General features: G+C 45.0%; 1 protein-coding gene and 1 long non-coding RNA gene across 5 annotated transcripts; one reads left to right on the top strand and one right to left on the bottom strand.

Annotated features, from left to right (window-relative positions):
• Positions 1–1,059: 1,059 nt before the first annotated feature.
• LOC133374952 (lysosomal acid glucosylceramidase-like) lies at positions 1,060–26,450 on the bottom strand. 4 transcript variants are annotated; one of them, XM_061606320.1, is made up of 13 exons: positions 26,246–26,431; positions 15,655–15,823; positions 14,531–14,683; positions 14,002–14,106; positions 12,131–12,322; positions 8,361–8,510; positions 7,732–7,865; positions 5,954–6,126; positions 5,234–5,471; positions 3,086–3,310; positions 2,790–2,953; positions 2,513–2,629; positions 1,060–1,563 (listed from the first exon to the last, which is right to left on the bottom strand). In XM_061606320.1, the coding sequence occupies exons 4-13, from the start codon at positions 14,057–14,059 to the stop codon at positions 1,419–1,421; spliced, it is 1,596 nt and encodes a 531-aa protein (XP_061462304.1). In that variant the 5' UTR covers positions 14,060–14,106; positions 14,531–14,683; positions 15,655–15,823; positions 26,246–26,431; the 3' UTR covers positions 1,060–1,418. The 4 variants fall into 4 exon arrangements, with proteins under 4 accessions (XP_061462304.1, XP_061462303.1, XP_061462306.1 ...); XM_061606319.1 differs by lacking the exon at positions 14,531–14,683; XM_061606322.1 differs by lacking the exon at positions 15,655–15,823.
• On the top strand, positions 15,556–21,188 carry LOC133374953 (uncharacterized). The gene is made up of 3 exons (XR_009760027.1): positions 15,556–15,772; positions 17,647–17,689; positions 20,354–21,188. It is a non-coding gene; the product is annotated as an uncharacterized LOC133374953 (long non-coding RNA).

Here is a 26,450-nt window from a genome sequence, read left to right as displayed (position 1 = left end):
CGTCCAGTTACCTTTTCTTCTTTCTGGTTTTTATCTCAGCAAAGCTGCTTTGAACAGGAGCCTCTCGCTTGCAACCAGCGAATTAAGGATGGTCGGGAAGAATTAAGAGGGGCGTAAATTCTGCTAAATTGCTTCACGAGAATGTGGCTTGTCAGTCATTCCAAACTGAATCAACCATCCATGTTCCAAACTGCTGCTGTCGCTTTCAATGGCTGCTTAATAACGTTGGTTGCTTTTGTGTTATTTCCCTTGCATTCTTCTGAGTCATTCCTATTTCCTATATCCATATTTGCATAAGGCTGCCATCGCATTGTAATTCATGTGGCCACCAACAGATGGCGCTGTGAACTACAGTGTGATGAAACGCCAGCACCGCGACTGGCTGCCTTCCTCCTCCTTGCCTGCCAGCGTGGTTAAAGGAAGAGGTCTAAGTTTGTCTCCCCTCCGTTCCCCCAGCTACCGCCGCTGGTGGGCAGGGGGACTTTTCCCCGTGTGTTTCCTCCCCCCTCCCACTGATGCTACTGATGCTACAGGAAGTGCAAAAAAGAAGCATTTTGAAACAGCAGCAGGCACTTGGGAACCCCACAAGCAATTTTGATGTATGGGCGGGGCAACCCACCTGTCAATCGTGTGATGTCATAATGACATCATAGGTGGATTGCCCTGCCCACCTGTCAAAATTGGCCCAAAAAGGCTCCCCAGCCCTAGTCTAAGGAGTTACCACAGGGGGAGTGGTGTTGGTGAGCAAAGCAAGCAGGGGGCACAGCCTCTAGTAGTGGCAACTGGTGGTCTGTGTCAGTGAGGCAGTGCAATCCGCTCTGGGTTTTAGTTCAACCTTCTAAGGAGCCGAAACCTATTTGCAAACCAGGTTCAGCATCTTGGGCAGCTCCTTGAAAGTTCAGACTAAAACCCGGAGGGGATTCCACTGACCCATGGACATTGAGCCACCAACCGCCGCTGCCTCCCCCCTTGTATTTTCATGTTTCTCATTTGCCATCAATGAACCGTCGGCTTCTCCTCAGTTACAAGCCCAAGAAAGAAAGCCAGGAAGTGGATGGGTTTGTAGGGAAAAAAAAGTGGTTTATTGTATGAAAACATCTGAGAAAGAAAGGGAGCACAAGCTCACCAGGAAGACATGGAGAACGCTGTGGAAGGGATGTCACCACGAGAGGGCTGGCTTAGGGTGGCCTTCACTCTGGATGGCATTCGGAGCTATTAACTCTGCCAATAATGGTTGAGGCAGGATTAGGGTTTGCCCCCTCTGTTCCCAGTTGTCCTGGTTCATGCAGGCCTCTCCCCTGAGCCAGCAGGCCCATCCCCAGGACCCCTGCCACCCCCCCATTGACCCTCCCCCCTTGCTAACATTAACCCTTCTCGTGGGAACCCAGCATTTCGTGTTGAGGGGTGGCTGGCTCCTCTTACAGGCCGTTGATTGGACCGGGCTTCTCCTCCCGTTCCATGGGCCGCTTCCAGAGGTAGGTCTGGATGGAATCAGCAGTCGCCAGCTCCTCAATGTAGCCCACACCGGGGTCATAGATTCCAAATGGCACGTCCTTGGGGGATCTGGGGAAGAGGGCGGGTTAAAAAAAAATAAAATAAGCAAGCTGTGTGTTAGGACAGAAAAAAAGCTGGAACCAGGGAATAGTTCTGGAGGGCATCCTGGGAGGACGCTAGGCACTCACACACTCGGATGCAATGATATCTAAAAGCACTTTGAGCACTTTTCAAGGCATGGCAGGTTTCGGCATTTTGGGTCACTCCTGCAAAGTTTGGACTAAAAACCAGAGCGGATTCCGCTGCCCCACTGAAATGGAGCATTTTTCAATTATTGTGTTGGACTTCAGTTCCCATCAGTCCCGTTTCCAGGCCCAATTCAAGATGCTCATGCTGGTGTTCAAAGCCCTAAACGACTTAGGCCCCAAATATCCGAGAGACCGCCTCTTTTCCTAGAGACTCTCTCAGCTGTTAAGATCAGCAGAGGGGGCTCTCTCAGTAGCTCCACCGCTCTCAGACATTTGAGGCGGTGGTGGCCTGGGAGAGGGCATTCTTTGTGGTGGCCCCTAAGTTCTGGAATTTCCTCCCCACAGAGGTGCGCCTGGCAACTTTGCTGTAAAGGTTTTGGCAAATGCTGAAGATGCACCTCTTGACTCTGGCCTTTGACACCTGAGCCGTATATTTTTAGGACCCACCCTATTTTGTGATTTTAGGTGGTTTTTTAACCATTTCTAAAATTGTTGTGACCCCCCCCGGTGCAGATTTCAAAGGATGGCTGTGTTTGGATTCTCATGTTGTTTTTGAAAGTACAAATTCGATAGATTTGGCTTTAAATGCAAACGGAATCGAGTTTCTCCCCCATCCGTCCCAAATATTCAGCTGAAATTTGCTGCCTTGCACTTTCCACCCATGGGTTCAAATCCTCCTTTCTGGATCTACCTTCCTGGAGCCTGCTCCACCTTCAGCACAACAGCCCTGCAGTGGTGGCCCTGCGTCTACCTCATGCCCATCAGCTCACCTGTTCAGGACCACGACAGCAGCCGAGCCATCCGGGCGCAGGAAGGCTGAATATTCTAAGCTGGTCCACTTGCTGTTTTGGATCCCAATCCTTTGGGTTCCCTTTGGGAGGAACTTGCTACATTAGCACATGAAAGGGGGGGGAAGGCAAGTGGCAGAAGTTAGATATCATTAACACAAAAGCTGACCCACTGGATCAGAGGCTTTCCCAAGCTCCTGAGTTCAGTGCCCTCCCGCGGATGAGCTGCCTGCCATTAAAGGGCCACGTTGTCTCCCACCTGAAGTGTGCCATGTGGTAGAACATGGGCTGCTTGTAAAAGACGTTGTTGGCTGCATCCACAATGACCGGGCTGTCAACGTAGTTCTTGCTCCAGTTGGGGCCCCCATTCATGTCCAGGACGAGATTCCAGTCCGTCCAGCCCGTGACGTAGTTGTTGAGATTCTGGAGGAGGAGGAGCATAAAGAGGAAGATAAGGAGGAGAATGATAAGGGGGGAGGGGGAGGGAGAGACAATTTCTCCATGACTTGAGGCTGGGCAAGTGGAATGCTGCACCAATCCCAGCTGGACCCGTACCGTGAGGATACTGTGGCTGTATTTGCTGCCGCGGTCCCAGCCTCCCAGCACCACGCGGGGCTCCCAAAAGTAGGATCCCGTGGAGGCCTCGGTGGAGATGAGGTAGTACTTGGGGAAAAGGTGGTGGGTGATGGATAGCGTCAAGTCGATGGGGGCCAGGAAATCCATATACCAGTGGATGCCGATTCCTTTGACATAACTGGCCGCCACGGGGTCCTTGAGAACCTGAAAGTACACAGGGGGTAGTAAAACACAAGCATCAAGCCTGAAGAGTTCTTAACAGTCTCAGGTTCTATCTTTTTTGTCTTTCCCTCAGTGGGCATGTTTCTAGACCTCATGGAGGACAATGGAAATGACATCAATGAAGCCTCAAAGCAACTTCAAAGCTGGCAAGCTTTAGTGGGCCCTGTGCAAATTTCACACTCTGTAGGGTAACAGTGTGTGTGTGTGAGGGGGTGGGGGGGGGAGAGTCTAATTCATTGTCCTGGATTATTAAGAAAGGATTTTAGCAATTGCTTACCGCAGGGCAAGGCAACCTAAGGCCACCTGATTTCAAAAGCCCACTGGAAGCAATCAGTATAGACCTCTAGCAGGGGTTACATGTCCTTCCTCCAGCAGCTTTGATTGGCCACTGTGAGAAAGAGGATGTTGAAGTGGATGGATCTTTAGCCTGGCCCTCTGAGGCTCTTTGTATCATACGTAATCATTGCAAATGCAGTCTCTTCCACAAGGTTTGCAGGAGTACAAACAATATTTAGCTGCAGCGGCTGGTGCCTATTGGGACTGATGGGGCAGAAGGCTGGGGGCCCAGCAGTAGGGGGAGCCAGAGCAATGAGAGGCGGAGCCAATTCATTCTCGTGTTGCCGCCGTCCTCCCCCCCCCTGTTGAGTTCTACTGAGACTGAGGAGGAGGAAGCTGAGAGGTAGGGCTACCCCCTGGACTGGTGGTATGTAAGAAGGCAGGCCGGTGCCACTGGCTGGGGACATACTGAGGTCGGTAGGGCAGTGCCCCTCTAGCCCCGGTGGACCAGCCTTCACCGATTAGGAAAAGGAGGGAAGGGGAAGGAGGGGGGGAAAGCCCTGAACAGTCCAGTGAGTACTGAGCAGTGGGTATGGAATGCTGACTGTTTGGGGGGAAAGAATGGAAAACATGGGGGGGGGTGGAATGGAGTGTTCTGGCTGGCTGGGTCCCTCAAGAAGAGCACTCCACTTTGCAACATTTTGTTGTCGGTCCCACTTTTGTTCTTATAGACACACAAGTACCACAATACCTGATGGAACACCTCTCCCGATACGAACCCACCCATACACTACGTTCAAGATCAAAGGCCCTCCTCCGGGTGCCTACTCCAAGGGAAGCTCTGAGGGTGGCAGCAAGGGAGAGGGCCTTCTCAGTGGTGGCCCCCCAATTATGGAATGATCTGTCTGATGAGGTGCGCCTGGCGCCAACACTGTTATCTTTTCGGCGCCAGGTCAAGACTTTCCTCTTCTCCCAGGCATTTTAGCATGTGTTTTTAAATTGTTTTTATATTGTTTTGAATTTTAAAATTGTGTTTTAAATTGTTTTTAAAATATGTTTTTAAATTATGTATTTGTTTTAATGTTTTTGATTGTTGTAAACCCCCCAGAGTGCAATAAATAAATAAATAAATATAGCAGCCTCGTACCCAGTGTTGCTCAGGAATTCAAAAGCGCAGTTTTGAAAGGTTCCTTCCACCATCTTGATTCAAAATGGCGGCCAACTGTATCCAAGCATAAAAGAAAAGCTTGCTCCTTGGTCTTAGGAACCACCATGCCAAATTTGGATAAAACCAGTGCAGTTTCGAAAGGTTCCATTGGCCATCTTGATTCAAAATAGCATCCAATTGTTACCCAACGCAGACAAAAACCTGCCCCTTCCATCAGCCATCTTGATTCAAAATGGCATCCATTTGTATCCAAACACTGACAGAAACAGGAACCATCATGTCAAATTTGATTACAATCTCTTAAGAAGGGTCTAGATGTGTAGCCAACTGACAAAGTTTCCAAAATGTTTTTGGAGGTTTCAGCTTTTCAGGGCACAGAATATGAACATCAGGCAGGCCTCAGGAAAATAAAGAAGAAAGTAAATGCTACTGTTCAGGTTCTATCAGAGTGGCCCACTCACCACTTCAGCCCAGTAAGGGAGCATCACCCTTTGGTCATCAAGAATGATCAACTCGATGCCCTTATGAGAACTGTTGGCCAAGGCAGGCCCCAGATCCTGGGCGATGAAGTCCCGCTGGTGCTCAGGAGAGAAGCCCAGACACTGGAAGGGGTAGAAGATGATGTCTCCAGCCGTCGGCTCGTTCCCCGCAGTCACAGCCCAGAAAGTCAAGTTATACTTGGCGTATTCATCTAAGAACCTGTAAAGAAGAACGATGGTCTATGTTAGCAGGAGCTCTGAGCCAAAATGTCTCAGAAGACTTCCCCCCCCCGAGATTTTTATTTTTCTCATGCCCCTGAGGAAAAGAAGGCCACTTTCTACAGAATTGTCTCCTCATGTCTTCTGCCATTTTTCTCCCACAATGCCTTGCAACAACGCTAGGCCCAGGCCAATGTAGAGGAAGTGAGCAAAAGAGGTCTATAAAATTATGTGCGGTTTGGAGAACGTGGATTGTGAAAAAAGGTCTTCTCATAAGACCAAAACTCGGGGACATCCAATGAAGCTGAATGTTGGAAGATTCAGGACAGACGAAAGGAAGGACTTCTTCAAATGGCGTATAGTTAATCTATGGAATTCGGTTCCCAAAAGATGTTTGTGATGGCCTGTGCTTGCAATAAACCATTCATCCATTCATTCAATACAAGGGAAGAAAACGACACCTACGGTGAACATCGTCATTACCTGACGAAATAGTTGGCCCAGGCCTTGTGATACTTGTCTCCCGGTTTCCCCTTGAGGGTCCCACGGCCCGTCATGGCCCCGTTGGTTTTCAGCCACACCGGAGAGGTCCAGGGACTGGCGAAGAGAACGAGGGGCTTTGTAGCTATTGCCTGGGCCTGGTGAAGGATGGGGATCTGAGGAGGGGATGTGGAACGTTGCTTTAGCATCATCATGCTTAGCCCGACTTCAACAAGCCTTGCCAAGTTGCAAAGAGAACAAGCTAATGTTGTAAGGCAGGGTACCCTGGGCCCTCTAGAGTACTGTATTGCTGGTCTACAACTCCCACCTTTCCTCACCGTTGGCCATGCTGGCAAGGGGCTGCTGGGAGTTGGAGTCCAAGAACATTGTTGAACTACAACTACTATCCTTCTCGACCACTGAACATGCTAGCTGGGGGATGATGGGAGTTGGAGTCCCTGAAACTTGTTGAACTGCAGTTACCATCATGCTTGACCACTGGCCATGCTGGCAGGGGCTAACGGGAGCTGGATTTCAAGAACATTCCAAAAGGCACCAGCGTCCCCATCCCTGTCTTAAAGGAAGGGGCCATCGCTCAGTGGAAGAGCATAGAGAAGATTGGGGCAGAGTAGGGAGAGGAACCTTTGGCCCTCTGGACGTTGCTGAGCGACTCCTAAGGATGGGGCAGAAATTCGATTCAGTTCTCATTTAAAGCCAAATTGATCGGAGTCGCACTTTGGGAAACAGTATGAGAACCAAAACACAGCCATCTTTCAAAATTTGCTCTTCCCCGAATTTCGCAATGCAGTCCAGAGCCGGGAAAAGTTACTTTTTTGAACTACAGTTCCCATCAGCCCAATCCAGTGGCCAAGCTGGCTGGGGCTGATGAGAGTTGTAGTTCAAAAAAAGTAACTTTTCCAAACTCTGAGTTCTCCAGCCAAACAATTTACAAAACTGCATATATTAGGGGTAAATGTGTATAAAAATAAATCTGCGAGTGAAAATAACATTCAAAAATGCATTCTGCTAGGGGAAATTGCTTGCAAAAATATGTATAATAGTAAAAACTGTGAACAAAATTGTGTTTATTAAGAGAAATTCAGACTAAAATATTGAGATATTTTCACAAGGATTTTTTAAAAAAGATGCAAATTGCTGGAGAAACTTGGAGAACTGAATTTAAGATGAGGAAAATTAGAAACTTGAACTTTACAGATTCTTCCATCCCTAAACTCCCATCAGTTCCAGCCGGCACCATCCTCATGAAAATCTATCAGCGTTTTACACTGACTTTCTCCTGAATATACAGTTTTGCATGCCATTTTTATGCATATTTTGGCAAAACGTATTTCCCCAAACATCTATATTTTCTATAATATAATGCGTTACCATTTGCTATTGTCACGAATATATGCATTTCTAGGCACACCTTATCCTAGTAAATTCATGTTTGCACACATTTAGTGGAAGAACTACACCACAAAATCTGGAGAAGGAAGGATAGCTGTGTTTCGTTTCACCTGTTGTAGGTGCAGGAAGCCTTTGGCTCTTCCAGCAGCGGCTGAACTACAATTCCCATCTTCCCTGGCCATTGGCCATGCTTGCTGGGGCTGATGGGAGTTGTCATTCCGCAACATCGAGAGGGCCAAAAGCTCCCCACACCTGACATATTGCTCTGGGAAGTTAAAAATTAGGTTCAAATTCAAATGGAACTGAATCTCTGCCCCATCCCTGGAAGGGACCAGAATCTCCATCATTGGACTCAGCCCAGACACACTCACCTTCATCTTGGTGTCTTCCTCAGTCAGGCTGAAGTTTTTCAGCTCAAAGTCATTCTCGGAGTCAGCGTATGTATACAGCCTCACGGAGAAATCACAGCTAGCCATGGGGATACGGATCAAGGTGTATTCAATCCCTGGGAGAAAGTGGATCAAAAGGCACAGGGACCAGCATTACGGAGAAGACCTCCACATTTCTGCGATGTGTGATTTTATGCATGATTTTATGTGAAACCTCTCGGAGAATTGTAGCTCGGCGAGAATAATAGGGCCACATCCACACCAGATATTTATTCCACTTAAGTGAGTGTTATTCAGAGACTCCTCCTGACAGAGCTCTAACGGCCAGAGTGGTTTAACAGTCAGCCCCTCTTCCCAGAGAATTCTGGGAACTGGAGCTCTTTGAGGGAGAACAGGGGTCTCCTAACATCTCTCAGCCCCCTTCACAAAAGAAACTTCCCAGGATTCTTTGGGGGAAGGCATGACTGTTTCATGTGGAATAAATGTCTGGTGTGGATCTAGCTTTAAGTCACACCAGAAAGATTTGTGAGCCTCTGGTGGTTTTATTTCCTCATGTTGATCTGCTGCAAAATTCGTGTTAGTTCTGCTACTACCCATCTTGCGGCACTTACCTTGTTCTGAGAAATAGGATTTGAGGAGATTTGTCTGGGCCTTTGGGGATAGAGACAGGATATTGATGGCAGCCGAATCTGTGAGGGCCCCTCCAAAGCCCTTGATTTTTTGATACTTCTGGGATGTCTTGAGTTTCAGAGTGACAGCATCTAGTTAAGAGAAGAAGGACAGTGGTTTACAAGATAGCACTGCTTGATCATTCCCAGGGGTGCGGTCTAGGCTTGCCAAGTCTCCAATTTTCACCTGGAGACTCCAGATTTTGGGGGCCTTCTCCAGATCTCCAGGTGAGTAACCTTAATCATCAGACTCTCAGTTCTCATTTAAAAAAAAAATTAAGTTTCTAGGTGGTCTGGTTCAAGAGATATACACCAAAATGTCACCCCCCCCGCAACTTCTGTTAAATGAACTCATAGCTGGCTGCTATTACCCCACCCTTTCAGGTTTGTAGCCAATAAATGAAGTCAAGGTTGTGATTGACAAGGCAGTAGCTAGACCCCATTGCAAGCCCAGAAAATGGTTGTTTTTTCTTGCTTGTCTGAAAATCTCATAAATTGAGTAAGTATATAGCTTTCAGTCTTTTGTCTCCTGCACACAAGAGAGAAAATAAGTTACAATTTTCCTGGGCTGTTGAAGAGGGCAATGTTTTGAAAACCTTCCCAATACGAAGCTTTAACCCTATACTCATTTATCTGGGAGTAAAGCTGCAATGCTAATTATGTTTTAATTCCTGATATTTTTAACTTATTTTTAAACTGCTTAATATGAGGTTTTAATTGTATGTCAGATGTTTTTTACCTGTTGTAAACCGCCCAGAGAGCTTCGGCTATGGGGCGGTATATAAATTGAATAAATAAATAATAAATAAATAAATAAACCCATTGAATTCAATAGAACTTACTTTTGAGTAGACACGATCAAGATTGTGCTGTAAATTAATGGGACTTGTGACTGAACATAACGAAGAATTGTGTTTGTGTTGTAAATCTTTCTCTTCACCTCCAATCCTATTTTTTAAAGCAATTAGGCAGGGCTTACTTAGGTATCACTACTTTTATTATGTAGGAAACGAATACTGGTTTTAAAAAATGTTCTGCATTGACCAACTGGTTTTGACAATAAACTATTATATGGGGTGTATGTGTTTGTACATCTCCACTGTGTGTGTATAATATGGAGTCTTTCCAACAGAGTGAGGGTAGGGTTGCCGACTGGAAACCAAGGCAGCTCACAATAAGAAATAAATCCCTTTCAAATCCAATAACCATAAAAACAAGTATAAACAGTTGCAAAACAGCTCAAAGTGGCAAGTTTCTGAATTTTGGGTTGAGTGGGTGAAGTTCCTTATCACCAGGTTGCATTCTGTGCACGCTTCCCTGTTTGAGTAAGCTCCATTGAACTTGCTTCTGAGTAAACAAACATAGGATTGCACTATAAATATCCTTAGGTTGTGTAAATAATAAACATCTGACAGTCATGCTTATATAAATATTTCTTCCTACTCTGTCGCAATAAGTATCTGATTTCACACTATGGTTGTACATCATTATTTCCTCATTTATGGAATTCAAACTGTAATATTACAAAACGCAGCATTTAAACAATGAAGGAAGCAATGCAAATGCAGTTCAAAAAAACCACACAGCACCTGCTACAGCACATTGCAATTGTTACAACAGGCAGAAAAAAAATCATGACGTGGTCTGCCGAGGCCTTCAGCAGTTTTTGAGTGGTCTGGGGGTGGTGGTGTAAAAAGGTTTGGGGAAGCTCTGATCAAATCTAAGCCCTCCTCTTTGCAGTGTCTGCAGTGCAGGATGCAACTATGGGACCCCATGACTAGGGGTGGTAAGAACTTTTCGTTTCTCTTTTCCAATGTTAAATTCAGTACTCTACATTTCAACAGCGATCTGCGAATTTTTTTTAAAAAACCATAAAAATTCTCCACCATTTTAGTGCGAATCTCTCCAAATAAACACATTTTTTTTAGGCAGATTTGACAAAGGTATACATTCTTGCAAGCCGTCTCTCATCAGTTCATGCCTTTTTGCACGTTATCTTCACTCATGTAATCTTTTTAACGCACACTTTCCCTTAATATATTCATTTTTGTGAAAGTTGTTTAGTTGGTGTGCTGCATCCCAAAATTCTAATAAATGTGAATTCCGAAGGATGGCTGTGTTTCAGTTCTCATATCGTTTTGGAAATTGCGGATTTGATAAATTCTGCTTGAAATGCGAACTGAATAGAAATTCCCACCCATCCCTACCCATGACACACTGCCATTCAGCCTGTTCTTAAATATCTCCAGAGAAGGAGAGTCCGCAATGCCCCTGAGGCAGTCAGCTTCACTGTGAACGGCTATTGCCTTTAGGACCTTCCTCCTAATATTTACTGGGAATCTACTTCCTTGCAGTTTCCACCCATTGGTCTGAGGCCTGCCCTCTGGAAAGTGACGATCCGCACTGTACATTTAAAACACATCCAATGCACATTTAACATATGTGACTTTCCCCCAAAGAATCATGGGAATGGTAGTTTTGTGCGGGGTGCTGGGAATTTGAAGCTTTGTGAAAGGAAAACCACAGTTCCCAGAATTCTTTGGGGGAAGTAATGTGCTTTAAATGTGCGTTGGATGTGCTTTAAATGTGCGTTGTAGATCTGATGTCCTCTGCACAGCAGCCCTTTGGATGCCTAAAGACTATCATGTCTCCCCCTTAACCGTCTCTTCTCCAGTCGCCATCTCTCAAGCCTAGTCTACCTCGCAGGGCTGTTGTAAGGGTTAAACAGACTGTGTTAAGCTTGAGCTTGTTGGAGGAAGCTTACGATATACATGTAAAAGTGAGCGAGTACTACGTAGAGTACTGCACTTTTGAGTAAAATAAAGCAAGCCCCCCTGGGAGCAACGGGACTCGGTGGTTTTCTCTCACTTTCAGGGGCAATTGTGGAGAAAAAAACTGACTTCCCCCAGTTTTTTCCCCATGCAATTCCCTCAGAGTGCCTGAGAGTCTTCGGGTCCCGTCTCTCACAAGGGGACCCCTCTGTTCTGGTCAACGTGCATGGTGGCAAGAAGCCCCCTGTGCTGGCTGCTGTAGGCTGTGACTGGCTGAAAGGCTGCATGCTGGAGCTTTCTAAAAGGAAACCATTAAAAAAAAATAGGTAGAGGTAGCATTGGAGTTCTCAGACCACCTCAGCATGAGATCTGCAGATTCTAACTACAAGTAGACTCATGATCCAAACTGGGTTGAGCCACCCTGATAGAATCAAGCGAGTCTGGTTTAGAATCCAAGTTCTGCAGATTTTTCCTACTTTCTGCACACACATAACCAGCATATCAAGGAGAAGGCTCACCACTACTACTTTAAAACTATAAATCCTTTGTAGTTCTAATAAGCAATTTGCTTAAGCTCCAGCTGTGAAATTTTGTGGCGTATATAAGAAAAAGGGAGTGGGGATTGCAAAGCATAGAGCACTTTCTTGGAGGAGAAGGGATGGGGGCAGAGATCTGGGGCAAGCAGGGCAGGAAGTGGTGGGGTTGGTAGTTTATTCTCTTTTGTTTTGTTGTTGTTTTGCCCTTCCAATGGGAGGGAATTAACTTGCACCACTTCTAAGGAGCTTTTTGGAGGAGTGCCAGGGAAACAAGTAGCCCTAGTGTCCTGCAGAGCCACAACCTTGTGAGCCGCCTTGAGGGCCTTTTGGCCAAACGGCGGCATAGAAATAGAATAAATAAATAAATAAATAAATAGAGACAGACTTAAACAGTAGACAAGCCCACCTTTTTCTGGAAAGTCACTGCGAAGGACCCCTTCACTTTTCTCCATACGCCACCCTGCCTTGTTGCTTTCATACTTGATGTATGAGCCCAGGGGGAGCAGGGAGACAGGCTCCAACATGTCACAGTAGGAATCCCCACATACGCACACCGGTGAGCCATGCCCAAAATTCCTGGCAGAGCATGGACGGCCCCCTGGAGGAACAAAGGAAAATGCTGGTGTTTGGGAAAACAGAGAGGTAAAACTCAGCAAGGATTCAGGATGCCTTCTGTCATCAGGCAAACTCTGCTGAATCAGCAGCCACATGAAGCTGGATGCTCAATAATCATTGCAATTATTTCTCATAATAAAAGCAAAGAGTGGCTGAGGATATAAGGCGTTTCCAGACGGCTGTTAATTGTCAGATCATCGATGCTCCTCATACATGCAAGGTTTCTGCAGCATCTAGCCACCTCATATATTTTTTTCCACCCCAGATGTATCCTTTCTGGGAGAAAACCAGTATTTTTTCTTTAAAAAAAGCAACCTGTAGCCAATGACCCATGTGCGATATTTCAACAACTTGTTTGCAATATTAAATCTCCATTCGAAAGCCCCTTTGCTGTCCAGCACGGTAATCACTGACCCTTTCATCGTCTCCGGACACGAAAGCTCTGTTCCTACTTAGCCCAGCAACACTGTAACAGAAACAGAGTAATACCTTCTGGGGTCTTGCTCTAAGAACATAAGAAGGGCCCTGCTGGATCAGGCCAGTGGCCCATTGAGTCCAGGATCCTGTTCTCATAGTGGCCAACTGGATGACTCCAATGGGAAGCCCGAAAGTGGGACCTGAGTGCAAGAGCACTCTCCCCTCCTGTGGTTTCCAGCAATGGGTATTCAGAAGTATACTGTCTCTGATCAAGGAGGCAGGACCAGGGCCGCATTATGACTTTTGTGGGCCCTAGGCACTGTTGCTTTCGTGGGCCCCTTCCTCCATAATAATATCAATATTAAAAATTATTTTTGATATAACTTTAAATACTTCAACATTTTATTTTTCTTCTGTTTTAGGCAAAATTTAATATATTTTCGTGGGCCCTAAAAGTTTCATTTTTTTCTGATGTGAGAAAAAAATTAAAACATTTTCTTCAACCCTAAAAGTTCATTGTTCTTCTTCTGATTTTAAAAGAAATTAAAACGTTAACGGGGGGCCCTGAAAGTATCATGGGCCCTAGGCACTGTGCCTACTGTGCCTCAGCAGGACATAGCCATTGTGGCTAGTAGCTGTGGCTAGCTTCATCCACCAGGAATTGGTCTAATCCTCTTTTAAAGCCCTCCCAGGTGGTCGCTGTCACTGCCTCTTGTGGGAGAGAATTCCATAGCTTAGCTATGTGCTGCGCAAAGATGTTTTGTCTGTCCTGAATTTTTCAACATTCATCTTTATCAGATGTCTACAAGTTCTGGCCTTACGAGAGATGGAGAAAAGCTTCTCTCTGTCCGCGTTCTCTGTGCCGCACATAATTTTATACCCTTTTATCATGTCGCCTCTGACTCGCCTCTTCTCTAGACCTGTTGTCGTTATATGCCTTCAAATCGATTACAACTTATGGCAACCCTATGAATCTTTTTGGGATATGTTCATAGGGTTTTCATGGGAAGAGGCCCAAATGCGGCAACCTTTCCTCACAGAGGAGTTGCTCCATCCCCTTGATCGTTTGGGTTGCCCTTTTCTGAACCTTTACTCCGGGGGCTTATTGAAGCCATCTAAGCTGGAAGCCTGGGGTGGGGTGGGGAGAGGAGAACAGAGAGGTAATCAGCACATCTTCAGGCCTTACTTCTCTTGCTAAGGTCAAACTTATTATCAATGGCTAATCTATGCTACCTGCCCACTCACCTGCCACAGCGCTCATCCACTGGAGAAGCAAGAAACAAACAGCTCCTCCCAGCCACATGGTTGCACAGCTTGGTACGATCAATGCCACAGTCCAGAAAGGCGTCCCTGAAACAAAAATGGGGGAGGGCAGGACAGGAAGAGTCTTGTTTGGTCACAGTTTCCAATTTACCCGTCATCACCTCAATCCTAGCCACTTTTTCCATCAGCTTTGAAACCCTGTTTCAGTGTTTTGGTGGGGTGGGGAAGGCAGCGCTCAAACAGTATTTAAGGCAAGACTTCTTTCTGGGCGCGTGCACAGCAGGATTGTAGGGGCAAATTCAGACGCGCAGGGTCCCTTCATAATAGTCATGCCAGGCCCCCTCACAGCTATACCCGTCGCTTGCTTGCTTGCTTTCTGTCGTCATCTCCACACTCTTCAGTCCTTCCCACATGCGCTTTCTCCCACAATTGCAGATGTCCCTAGGACCCAATGAGTACAAAAGGGGAGTGTGTTAGCTACTGAGAAGAGTCTTCCCAGTGGCTGACTCACCTCTTTTCACTCTTGATTGGCTCCCATCAGCAGGAAAAGGCAAGGAAGCATGTTAGAAGACTCTTCTCAGTGGCTAACACATTCCACCTTTCGTGCTGATTGGCTCATAGGACGCTGCACATTTGGAGGGATGGCTGTGTTTTGGTTTATGTACTGTTGGGGAAAGTGCAAATTAGATAGGCTTGCCTTTAAATGCAAACGAGGGATGGAAAGGTCTGTCAAATTTGTGTTCTCTATGTTTCTCATCTTTCCAGTCTAAATTCGGTTCTCCACATCTCTGCAACAGTTTGTGCATTTTTGGGGGAGGAAAATCCTCATGAACATTCCTCAGCATTTTAGTGCGAATTTCTCCTAATAAACACCTTTTTCTAGGCAGCTTTGATTAACGTACACATTTTTGCAAGCAATTTATCCCAATATAATGCAATTTTTGTCTTGTTACTTTCACTCATATATTCATTTTGTGCACCTTTCCCCCTAATATATGCATTTTTGTAACCATTGTTTGGTTGGAGAACTGCATTGCAAAATTCGGAGAAATGTGTATTTCTAAGGCTGAGTTTCAGTTCTAATATTGTTTCAGACAGTGCAAACTTGATAAATTCAACTTAAAGTATGAACCGAATCAAATTCCTCACCCATCCCTAATGCAAACTGAATCTGTTTTCTTCCCCAACCTTGCCTGACATCTGATATGAGACAATTTGCCATTCCTTATGCTAATCTGGTAGGGAAATCTGTCACAGGACTTATGAAGAAGCTGCTGGCAAGCCATACCTCAGAGGGAGCTGTGGGGTGGACTGAATGAACAGCATACGTTGGCAAACCACGCTGCTGTTCTCAGTACACTATCTCTCAAGACATTGCGATCTGACCAGTGGAAAAACAGGATGTGGTTAACTTTATGGCTGTAAACGATACTGACATCTGTAGTGGTTAAATAACTGCCTGCATATTGCCACGTAGATAATGCTGTTGTACTATGTATGTACGTGATGTTATACAATAGTTAAAGGTCATAGGCTGTTTATGGAGAGAAAATAATCCACGCCTCCAAGCGGAGGTAAAATAAAAGCGGAGACGAGAATTACGAGGGGGGCTCCGAAATTGAACTCTGGTCTCACCGTGTCTCACTGTGTCGTGATATCTACATCTGGTGACCTCGACGTGATTCAGAACAAACACCCTCGTACCCACTGGCAGGATCAGCCAACGGTGCACCTCAGCGTACAGCTCCCATTCGTGAGTATGGGGGGGGAATTGTCAGCTCAGCAGAAGGTTCATGCACAAGAGCTACAAAAAATTTTAAAACAGGATACCTCAGCTTTTATAAGTCGTTCTCACATTGAATCATTGTTAAAAACAATTCAATGTCAATGTCCATGGTATCCAGAGCAAGGATCACTACGTCAGTCAGATTGGATAAAGATAGGGAGAAAATTACATGAAGAACCAAGAGCACCTATTCACCATCTCTTATTATGGCAAAAGTGTGCTGAGGCCATTAGTCATTTAGGGATAAAAGAGACATCGCTGTTTGCCAATTCTGACCAGAAAACTCCTCTTTATCCCCAACTTTCTTTACCTACACCTGAAAAGGATATTGAGAAATTTGTAAATGCTCCTCCATATAGCCCTCCAGTCCAACAAGAACAGGTTACTGGGAAGGTTAAAGCAGCCATAGCTCAGGCTGCAGCCTCAGGATTATTATCTATGGAAGAAATGGGAGACTGGGAGGGTACAATTTCAGCTTTTCCCGTTACATATCAGCCAGATCCTAATAATGCTAATAATCGCATAGCAACTTGGACAGCTCTTCCGTTTTCTGTTATTAGAGAAATAAATAAGGCAGTAAGAGAATATGGGATTACGGCTAATTATGTACAAGGGATGTTGGAAGGAGTAGCTACTGGATATAACATGATCCCTCAAGATTGGAAGGATCTCTTTAGGATGATTTTGACTCCTTCGCAATATGTAGTTTGGGACCAAGAATTTAGACATGCTGCTATAGCAGCTGGGGATGCTAATATCATTCCCGAGCAAATTTATGGGTCAGGTAATTTTGCTACCATAGCACAACAAGGGGTATTGCCTGAAGCCGCATTTCATCGAACTGCTGAGTGTATACAGAAAGCATTTAAAAAGGTGCCTGCTGGGAAAGAACCCTTACGTTCTTTTACGAATGTACGGCAGCAAGCAACAGAGCCCTATTTTCAGTTTGTTGACCGTTTGAAAGAGGCTCTGACACGGCAGGTTGATAACCCTCAGGCACAAGGGGAATTATTGTTAAAATTAGCTTACGAGAATTCTAACACAGACTGTAAAAAGATTTTGAAAAACATTATTCATAGACCGCAATATGAATTGGGAGACATGATTCAAGCTTGTGCAGAGGTAGGTACACATGTTCATGCCATGACATTGTTAGCTGGGGCATTAAGACAGGGTAACAAACCTACAGGCAATTGTTTTAATTGTCAAAAGCCTGGTCATTTCAGAAGGGAATGTCGGGCTCCTGGCGGAGGAGCATTTAAAGGTGGGGGCACTGTTACAAACCGGCCAAAGAAAATCTGTCCGAAATGTAAAAAGGGTTATCATTGGGCTAATCAGTGTCGTTCAGCTCCCACTACCAATACCAATGTGTCTTCCCGTCCTATTGAGGGAAACTGAACTTGGGGCAGGCTTCCAGCCCCGAATCTCAAGGAAGTGTACCCACCCCTGCTACTCAAGGAAGCGCTGGAATTGATTTAATACATGCAGAGTCAAAAGATGTTCCTTTGCCTGGAGCAGTTCTTTTAATGCCTACCACACTCACTGGCCCTTTACCAGAAGGCACCGTAGGCCTTGTACTACCGCGATCCTCTGCTTCCAAGAATAATATAATGGTGGTACCTGGTGTTATTGATTCTGATTATCAGGGAATTATTTATATTCAGTATTGGAGTCACCTTCCCCTTCAGTTGAAGAAGGGAGATTCTTTTGCGCAACTATTGTTATTGCCATATCGTCTTTTCACATCGAACACTTCCTCCCAAAAACGTACTGGTGGATTCGGATCTACAAGGACGAAATCGCCGAGTGTGAGTATTTCAGGTAATCCTTTCCATCCACAGGTAGCTGCAGTACTGGCAGAAGTGACCAGGGAGAAACCGGTTCGTAAGTATTGTTTAAACAATGTTATTTTTGAAGGTATTATAGATTCTGGGGCAGATGTCACAGTAATTGCTGAACATAACTGGCCATCCTCTTGGCCAGTAGAAGTGGCCCCTTCTGTGTGGGGAGTGGGCGGAGCTCAGGATTCAAAACGGAGTAAGGATTGGATACAAGTTGTTGCTCTTGATGGTGATCGTATAGCCCACATTCGCCCTTGTATTTTGGACATTTCAGTAAATCTGTGGGGAAGGGATTTACTGGAGCAATTCCAGACCACCATTGTTATTAATGATTAGCCAACAAAAGGCAGCTCTTCCTTTACAATGGAAGACAGACATACCCATTTGGGTAGAACAATGGCCCTTACCCAAAGAAAAATTAGAAGCTCTGCACCAACTGGTAAAGGAGCAACTGGAAGCTGATCATATAGCAGAAAGTAATAGCCCTTATAACACCCCAGTGTTTGTGATTAAAAAGAAATCTGGAAAGTGGAGGCTCTTACATGATTTACGAGAAATAAATAAATTAATTGTGCCCATGGGTCCGCTACAATGTGGGACGCCTAATCCAAATTTAATTCCATATGACTATTCCTTAGCTATTATAGACCTGAAAGATTGCTTTTTCACAATACCGTTACAAGCGCAAGACGCACCGAAATTTGCGTTTACTGTTCCCGTATATAATAACTCTGGCCCTGCGCAACGATATCAATGGAAAGTGCTACCTCAGGGCATGTTAAATAGTCCAACCCTATGTCAACAGTTTGTAGACATGGCCCTGCGACCCTTTCGGGCTCAATACCCTACATTATTGGTCTACCATTATATGGATGACATCTTGGTGGCTGGGAGAACCCTCCCATCTATGTGGCAACAACACCTTACTGATCATTTGTCACAGTCAGGGTTGCAGATTGCCCCTGAAAAGGTACAACTCAAAGAACCATTTCTGTATTTAGGACATAAATTAATGCAATCCTACTCCACTCCTGTATTGCCCTGTCTTACTTTGTCAATGAAGCCAACTTATGTAGAACTACAACAATTCTTGGGTTCTATTAATTGGATTCGACCATATTGTAAACTTACCACTCAAGACATGGGGCCTTTATTTGAATGTTTAAAACAAGGACGTCAACCTGCAGATATTATTACTTTAACGGAACAGGCAAGGCAATCCCTAGAATTAGTTTCTACAACGTTAAAAGCTATTTGGGTGGATCGACAAATATTGAATAAACCACTGATTTTATTTGTTTTATTTGATGGAAGCCAACTTTTTGCTGCACTCACTCAGGAGTCAGGCTCCAATGCTACACATATAATAGAGTGGCTTTACTTAGCCCATACACCAAAGTCATCTATCACAACTTTGCCAATGCAAGCAGCAGAAATAATCCAAAAAGCACGATTACGATCAAGGCAATTATTAGGTATCGATCCGGTTGAAATTTCGTTGCCTCTTAAACTTTACACATGGGAAAATGCTGTTGCGCTTTCTGATGACCTTCAATGGGCTTTAGTCTCTTATTTGGGCACAATTTCATGTCGTTCCTCATCAGATCCACGGCTTCAAATTACACAAAAAATTCCTATCCAGTTTCAATCTGTAATCAGTTTACAACCCTTACCTGCGGTCACGGTCTATACTGATGGCAGTCCAACTAGAGGGGTTGTTGCATGGCACGAGCAGGGGGTTTGGAAGACAATTTTCACCTTACCCCAAACTTCCGCTCAGAGATCTGAGTTGGCCGCTGTTAGTATGGCGCTGTTGACTTTTGCAGATCAGGAGGTTAACATTATTACCGATAGTCTTTATGTTAAGAATGTTGTACTTGCATTACCCGGTAGTTATGTCTCTCCCATGCTGGACACTAATCTACTTGCTCTTATGCTTACACTTCAAAAACTCATACATACTCGGTCTTGTCGATTTGCTATATTTCATATTCGCAGTCATCAACCTTTCCCAGGATTGTTAACAGAAGGTAATCAATATGCTGATCAGGCTCTTCGTGCCCTCCTTTGCACACCCATAGAAAGTCATGCCCTTCATCATCAAAATGCTAAAGCACTCCAGAAGCAATTCCATCTTACTGCCCAGGAAGCCTCTGCCATTATTCAACAATGTCCCCAATGCACACAGTTAACTCTATCCCCAGAACCAGGAGTGAACCCACGAGGTCTCATAGTTAACCAGTTGTGGCAAATGGATGTTACACATTTTCCTACTTTCTCCCCATGGAAGTATTTGCATGTTACAGTAGATACATATTCCGGATACATATGGGTAACTCCTCAGAAAGGGGAAAAAACTAAGAATGTTATTAATCATGTCATTCGTTCTATTGCCATCATGGGCCAACCTCAGACGATAAAAACTGATAATGGTCCTGCATATGTTTCACAGCAATTTGCACAGTTTTGCACTAAGTGGTCCATTACACATTTGTTTGGTATTCCTTATAATTCTACAGGTCAAGCTGTCGTCGAACGTACCAATCGTACCCTTAAAGAGCATTTGCTTAAACAAAAACAAAAAGGAGGAGTACCACTGGGATTGGCCACCAAAGAGGAGTGGCTGGCACAAGTGTTGTTTACCATTAATCATTTAAATTTGTCTCAATCTCCCAATACTCATTTTTCCTTTTCTACTCGAGCGCAGCGGCATTTTCAGCAGTCGGAGTCTCTACCTGCCCCGCGGGTGCAGTTTCGGCAACTACCAAATCCAGAGTGGAAAGGCCCAGTTCCGCTTATAACGTGGGGTCGAGGTTACGCGGCTGTGTCTACGCCTGACGGTCCTGTGTGGGTACCTGCTAGGTGTATCCGGCCCTGGAAAGACGATGTCCTGGCACGATAATCTTAAGAATCCCATCCCTAATTTTTCTCTGCAACTTCAGGATACTGGGATGTCTTCCAGGAAGCGTGGTCGGAATGTTCCGCAACCTCCCGTGACTTGGGGCCAAATAAAGAACTTGGCAACACAAGCAGAAAAAGCAATGGAACAAGCCGGGGTGGACAAGACAACTGAGAATACCATTCTTGCTTTAATTGCGTCTTTAAATACAAATTCTATTTTTGTACTTTGCATTTGTTGGATTTTAGGAAGCGCCGGGGCTGACAGGTTGGGGCAGGAGTTGGGGATGCGGTTTCAACACAATATCTGGGTTCAGTTAGCAAGAATGACAAATGTGAGTGACTTTTGCATGACTGAACATGTACAGGAAATGGGTATGTTGGGAACATGTTTAATACCCGTATGCAAAGCACCTGGGGATATTGGGAACATTACAGGACTTGGGCGGTTCATGAATACTTCAGAGATTAAATATCATACTGTTTCGAATTGGGGAACTCCAACCTTCCAGCTGCCTGTTAATGCTTTTCAATTATTTACATCACATGTTGCAAATTCCATTAATAATACGTGTGCTCGGATGGTTAATTGTAGTCGACATAAGGTGCAGAAGGGATGTCTAAAGGTTGGGAGACCCACATGGAATTGTACACAGCACATTAACATATCCAGTATGTACGGACACATTCCTTTACCAGGTGGATGGTTTTGGACATGTGGAGAAACCACTTTTAATTATGTTCCCGCTAATATTTCTGATACCATCTGTTGCCTGAGTCGACTGGTTCCCATTTTCCTTCATAAAAGGGAGTTGCTAGCCCAACGTAGGAAAAGAGAAGCTGTTGCCATGCCGGCTGATTGTAATGACAAGGTGGAATTGCTTAATAAAGCAGAAAGTGTATCACTAGCCATCTCCCTTGTTGGACTTCCTGCATTGGCAGTAAGTAACAGCAATCAATTACATAAATTAGCCTGTAATTATGTTAAGATGATAAATGCCACCTCTCGAGCCATTGCTTTGTTAAATGAAGAGCAGGGTATATTAAGACAAGCTATCTTGGATAATCGTGCAGCTATAGATTACCTGCTATTACAACATCAGTTGGGGTGCGAAACTATAAAGAATATGTGCTGTTTTAATTTAACTGACAACAGTTTTGAAATCAGAACACAGGTAAAAAACTTGAAGGATCTAGCTAATAACATTTTGCAGGACGCCCCTACAACTTGGTGGCAGTGGCTTTGGAGTTGGCTGCCCACTGGATGGCTAAGTCAGATTCTTAGATATGCTATTCTTTTACTCATTTTAAGTATAGGCTTATGCTGTTTTTTACAATACCTTTTCCAGACGTGTACACCTGTTGCTCCGCGACCATTACGTAGTAATTACTTTTTGCTAAAAAATAAAAAAGGGGGAGATGTGGGGTGGACTGAATGAACAGCATACGTTGGCAAACCACGCTGCTGTTCTCAGTACACTATCTCTCAAGACATTGCGATCTGACCAGTGGAAAAACAGGATGTGGTTAACTTTATGGCTGTAAACGATACTGACATCTGTAGTGGTTAAATAACTGCCTGCATATTGCCACGTAGATAATGCTGTTGTACTATGTATGTACGTGATGTTATACAATAGTTAAAGGTCATAGGCTGTTTATGGAGAGAAAATAATCCACGCCTCCAAGCGGAGGTAAAATAAAAGCGGAGACGAGAATTACGAGGGGGGCTCCGAAATTGAACTCTGGTCTCACCGTGTCTCACTGTGTCGTGATATCTACAGGGAGCCAAGCTAGTTGTGATGTTTCATGTGTCTTTGAATCTCTAAATGCATCCATTAAGTGGGCGTGTGCATACCCACGCATTGCAGCTGGGTTCCCTTAAGCAGAGCTTGGAAGTAACTAGTTACAAGTAACGAATTACTTGTAATTTATTACTTTTTTGAGTAACGAGTGGGTAACTTTATTACATTTTGCTGGTAACAGAACGAGTAGTAACTTCATTACTTTTGAGGAGTAATTGTAATGTTTCCAGCATTACTTTTGCGCGTTACTTGGGGGGGAGCAGGGGAAGTCTTCTGCTCCTCTGATTTGTGAATAAAAATCATGTGCTTCAAATTGGGCTTCTGTGCAGCGTCGTTCTACCTTCATGCTCTATGGGGGCTTAGGAGGCGACAAGGGAGGAGGTGGAGAGCCAGACGGGGTGGAGAAAACAATGGTTTAAAAATTGACAGGAGTGGAAGGAGAAAAGAGCTGGAAGCAATATATATATACAAAAAATATGTGTGTTGGGGTATCATCATGCTGGGGGTGGGGTGAGGGGATGTGAGATTCTGTTATGCCATTCTGTTAATCTTACGGATAAAAAAAAAAATATTCTACTACCCTCTATGTTTGTGTGTGCTTATTTTTAATGTTGTTTTAGGCTACTTAGATGTGCAGCAGCCAAGGCCAGCACCTTGTAGGCAATTTTTTTTTAAAAGTAACTAAAATGTAATTGTAGCAATTACTATTGAGTAAAAGTAATCAGTTACTTTCAGAGCAATTGTAATTGTAACGGTAATTACTACTTTTGGGGGGCCATGTAAGTGTAACTGTAATTTATTACTTTTTAAAAGTAATCTTCTAAACTCTGTATGTATGTATGTATGTACATGTAGAATCATAGTTTAGTAGAGTTGGAAGGGGCCTATAAGGCCATCCAGTCCAACCCCCTGCTCAAAGCAGGAATCCATGTTAAAGCATGCCCGACAGGTGGCTTCCAGCACTGGAGAGCACACCACCTCCCTAGGTATATATATAGAGCCACCCTGAGTCACTTGGAAGGGGAAAAAAAGGATTAAAGAAAATAGCATCTGTTGTTTATTCACTCTGAAGTCTTGTTTGCGTTTTAGCATTTTCTTTCTAATTGACCATTATATTTATGTGGAATTAGGACGGACTGTTTAAAGAGAGGGGGGAAATGGCTTAGCATGCTGTCATACAGCATTTTGCTTCTCGGAGGCATCTGGCTGTCCACGGTTGGGAACAGGAAACTGGATTCAATGGACTCCTTTGGTTTGATCCAGCAAGGCGGTTCTTATGTTCAGGACATCAGCCACAGGAGTAGCAGTATGCAAACTAATCATCCTTCTCAGCCAGCTACATTGTCGCCCTGATCCTGTTTTCACTTGCAAAACTGCCTGGGAAGAAGGTTTTCCCAAGCACCACCTCTCTCGCTCAGCCGCCTACCTCTGCAGGGTGCACCTCGGTTGCCTCTGGCACATCCCAACAGATGTGTTATCTTATGCTGTCACATGCACACCTTAAGTTGGTCAAAGTGCCCTCCAGATGGGGTTTGCTATCTTGTTTCAACTGGTTCCACTCCCCTGCCTTTTAATGGCAGCCTGAGAGGCAGAATTTAAACAGGTGAAGCTCTTCCTTGTCACTTTGGTTTATGGCCTCTGCTGTTTTGCCCATCAAAAACAGGGTGCAGTTCTAACACCTGCGTACATACCATTAATTTAAAGCACATTGAAGGCATATTAATTCCCACAGTTAGTCCTGGGAGGTGTAGTTTACCTCTCAGAGAGCTACAATACCCAGCACCCTTAACAAACTACATTCCCAGGATTCTTTGGGAGAAGCCATGTGTTTGAAATGTATGGTGAGGATATGACCAGAGCTACAATTCCCAGCACCCTCAACAAACTACAGTTCCCAAGATTATTTGGGGAAAGCCATGTGTTTAAAATGCATGGTGAGGATGTGACCGGAGCTACAATTCCCAGCACCCTCAACAAACTACAGTTCCCAAGATTATTTGGGGGAAGCCATGTGTTTAAAATGCATGGTGAGGATGTGACCGGAGCTACAATTCCCAGCACCCTCAACAAACTACAGTTCCCAAGATTATTTGGGGAAAGCCATGTGTTTAAAATGCATGGTGAGGATGTGACCAGAGCTACAATTCCCAGCACCCTCAACAAACTACAGTTCCCAAGATTATTTGGGGGAAGCCATGTGTTTAAAATGCATGGTGAGGATGTGACCGGAGCTACAATTCCCAGCACCCTCAACAAACTACAGTTCCCAAGATTATTTGGGGGAAGCCATGTGTTTAAAATGCATGGTGAGGATGTGACCGGAGCTACAATTCCCAGCACCCTCAACAAACTACAGTTCCCAAGATTATTTGGGCGAAGCCAAATGTTTGAAATGGATGGTGAGGATGTGACCGGAGCTACAATTCCCAGCACCCTCAACAAACTACAGTTCCCAAGATTATTTGGGCGAAGCCAAATGTTTGAAATGGATGGAACGTACACAGCCCAAGACTTACACCTTGGCAGAGACACTTTCCTGCAGTAGCTGCTTAGAATCATAGAACAGTAGAGTTGGAAGGGGCATATAAGGCCATCCAGTCCAACCCCCTTCACAATGCAGGAATCCAAATCAAAGCATTCCCAACAGATGGCTGTCCAGCTGCCTTGATCTAGGTTGCCCTTGTAAAGCACAGATGGGGAATTTTGGGCCCAGGCCCAAATAGGACCATATATAGGAAAACTGCCTTATACGGAATCAGATCATGGGTCAGTATCAGCAGCTCTGCAGGGGGACTCTCCCAGCCCGCCTGGAGATGCCGCGGATTGAACCTGGGACCTTCTGCATGCAGAACAGGTGCTCTACCACCAAGCTACGCCCACTGCTGCAGGGCTCTCTTTCAGTAATGCATGCATTTCTTTATTTATTTTAAAGCATTTTAAAGCATTTCCTGCATGCGCAGGGGGTTGGACTTGATGGCCTTATAGGCCCCTTCCAACTCTACTCTTCTATGATTCTATGAAAGCATCTTTACTCTTCAGCTGATAAAGCTCACGGGGTGGCTTATAGACTGTCTTGGGGAAAAAGAAGACAGTCCCTGCCTGCCTGACCGCTTTACCCCAGCATGTGCCTTTTTTGCACACATCCCTTTGTCAGAGAACTGCGCTGCAAAATCCAGACAAGTTAAAGGATGGCCATGTTTAAGTTCTCATATTGTTTCAGAAATTAATTGCCTTTAAATGCAAACCGATCCAAATTCCTCCTCCATCCCTAATTTTCACTCTCACAACTGATGTGGTTCCGCTCACTGTAGACTGCCCACAAGTATGGGGAACCTTTGGCCTGAACTATGACCCCACAAGCCCCAGCAAGCATGGCCAATGGCCAGGGACGATGGGAGTCACAGTTCAGCAGCCTCTACCCATGCCTGATTATCATTTGATTATTTGATGTACACCGCCCAGAGAGCCTCGCTATGGGTGGTATAAAAATTAAATTAAATAAATAAATAATAAATTAGCATTATAAGCACCATCAATATGCACAGCGCTGTTCAAAAGATCAAACAGCAGGTCCCTGCCCTGCTGAGCTTACAATCTAAACACCACAGTAATCGCAGTCAACTTTGTGCGTGCGTCGTCAAATCGGCGGCCCCAGGGAAACGGAGCAAGCCACCATTGCTGTTTGTGACGCCTGCAGTTGCCCACCCTTGCCTCACCAGAGTCTGTGTCGCTAACAGCTGCAGCAGACGAGGAGAGGGGCAGAAAAAAGCAAAGGGTCGCAGCCCCTTCCTTATTTGGAAAGGCTTAAAAAGACCTTTTCAATTCACCCACTGCGAACCCATCACCTTCCCACCCTCTGTCCCCCGCCCTCTGCAAGAGTTCCTCAGCCTGCTCACCTGTTCCTCCACCGATGCAAGACGAAGGAACCCCCTGCCCAGACCTTGATGCTTCCAGAAGCCCGTTCCCTTGTGCGACTCCTCCTGGTCTCCGAGACACCTGAAAGCAGCTGCCTGAGATGGATGCACGTAGGAGGGATCCAAGCTGTCTGGCTTGACAGGAAAATCGACTCCAGATGAAAAGCTGGCTCTCTCTTCCCCAGCT

This window comes from Rhineura floridana, chromosome 22, assembly GCF_030035675.1.
Source record: "Rhineura floridana isolate rRhiFlo1 chromosome 22, rRhiFlo1.hap2, whole genome shotgun sequence".
Lineage (NCBI taxonomy): Eukaryota > Metazoa > Chordata > Lepidosauria > Squamata > Rhineuridae > Rhineura > Rhineura floridana.
Note: the sequence above shows the minus strand (reverse complement) of the source record. Positions and strands in the feature narration are given on the sequence as shown.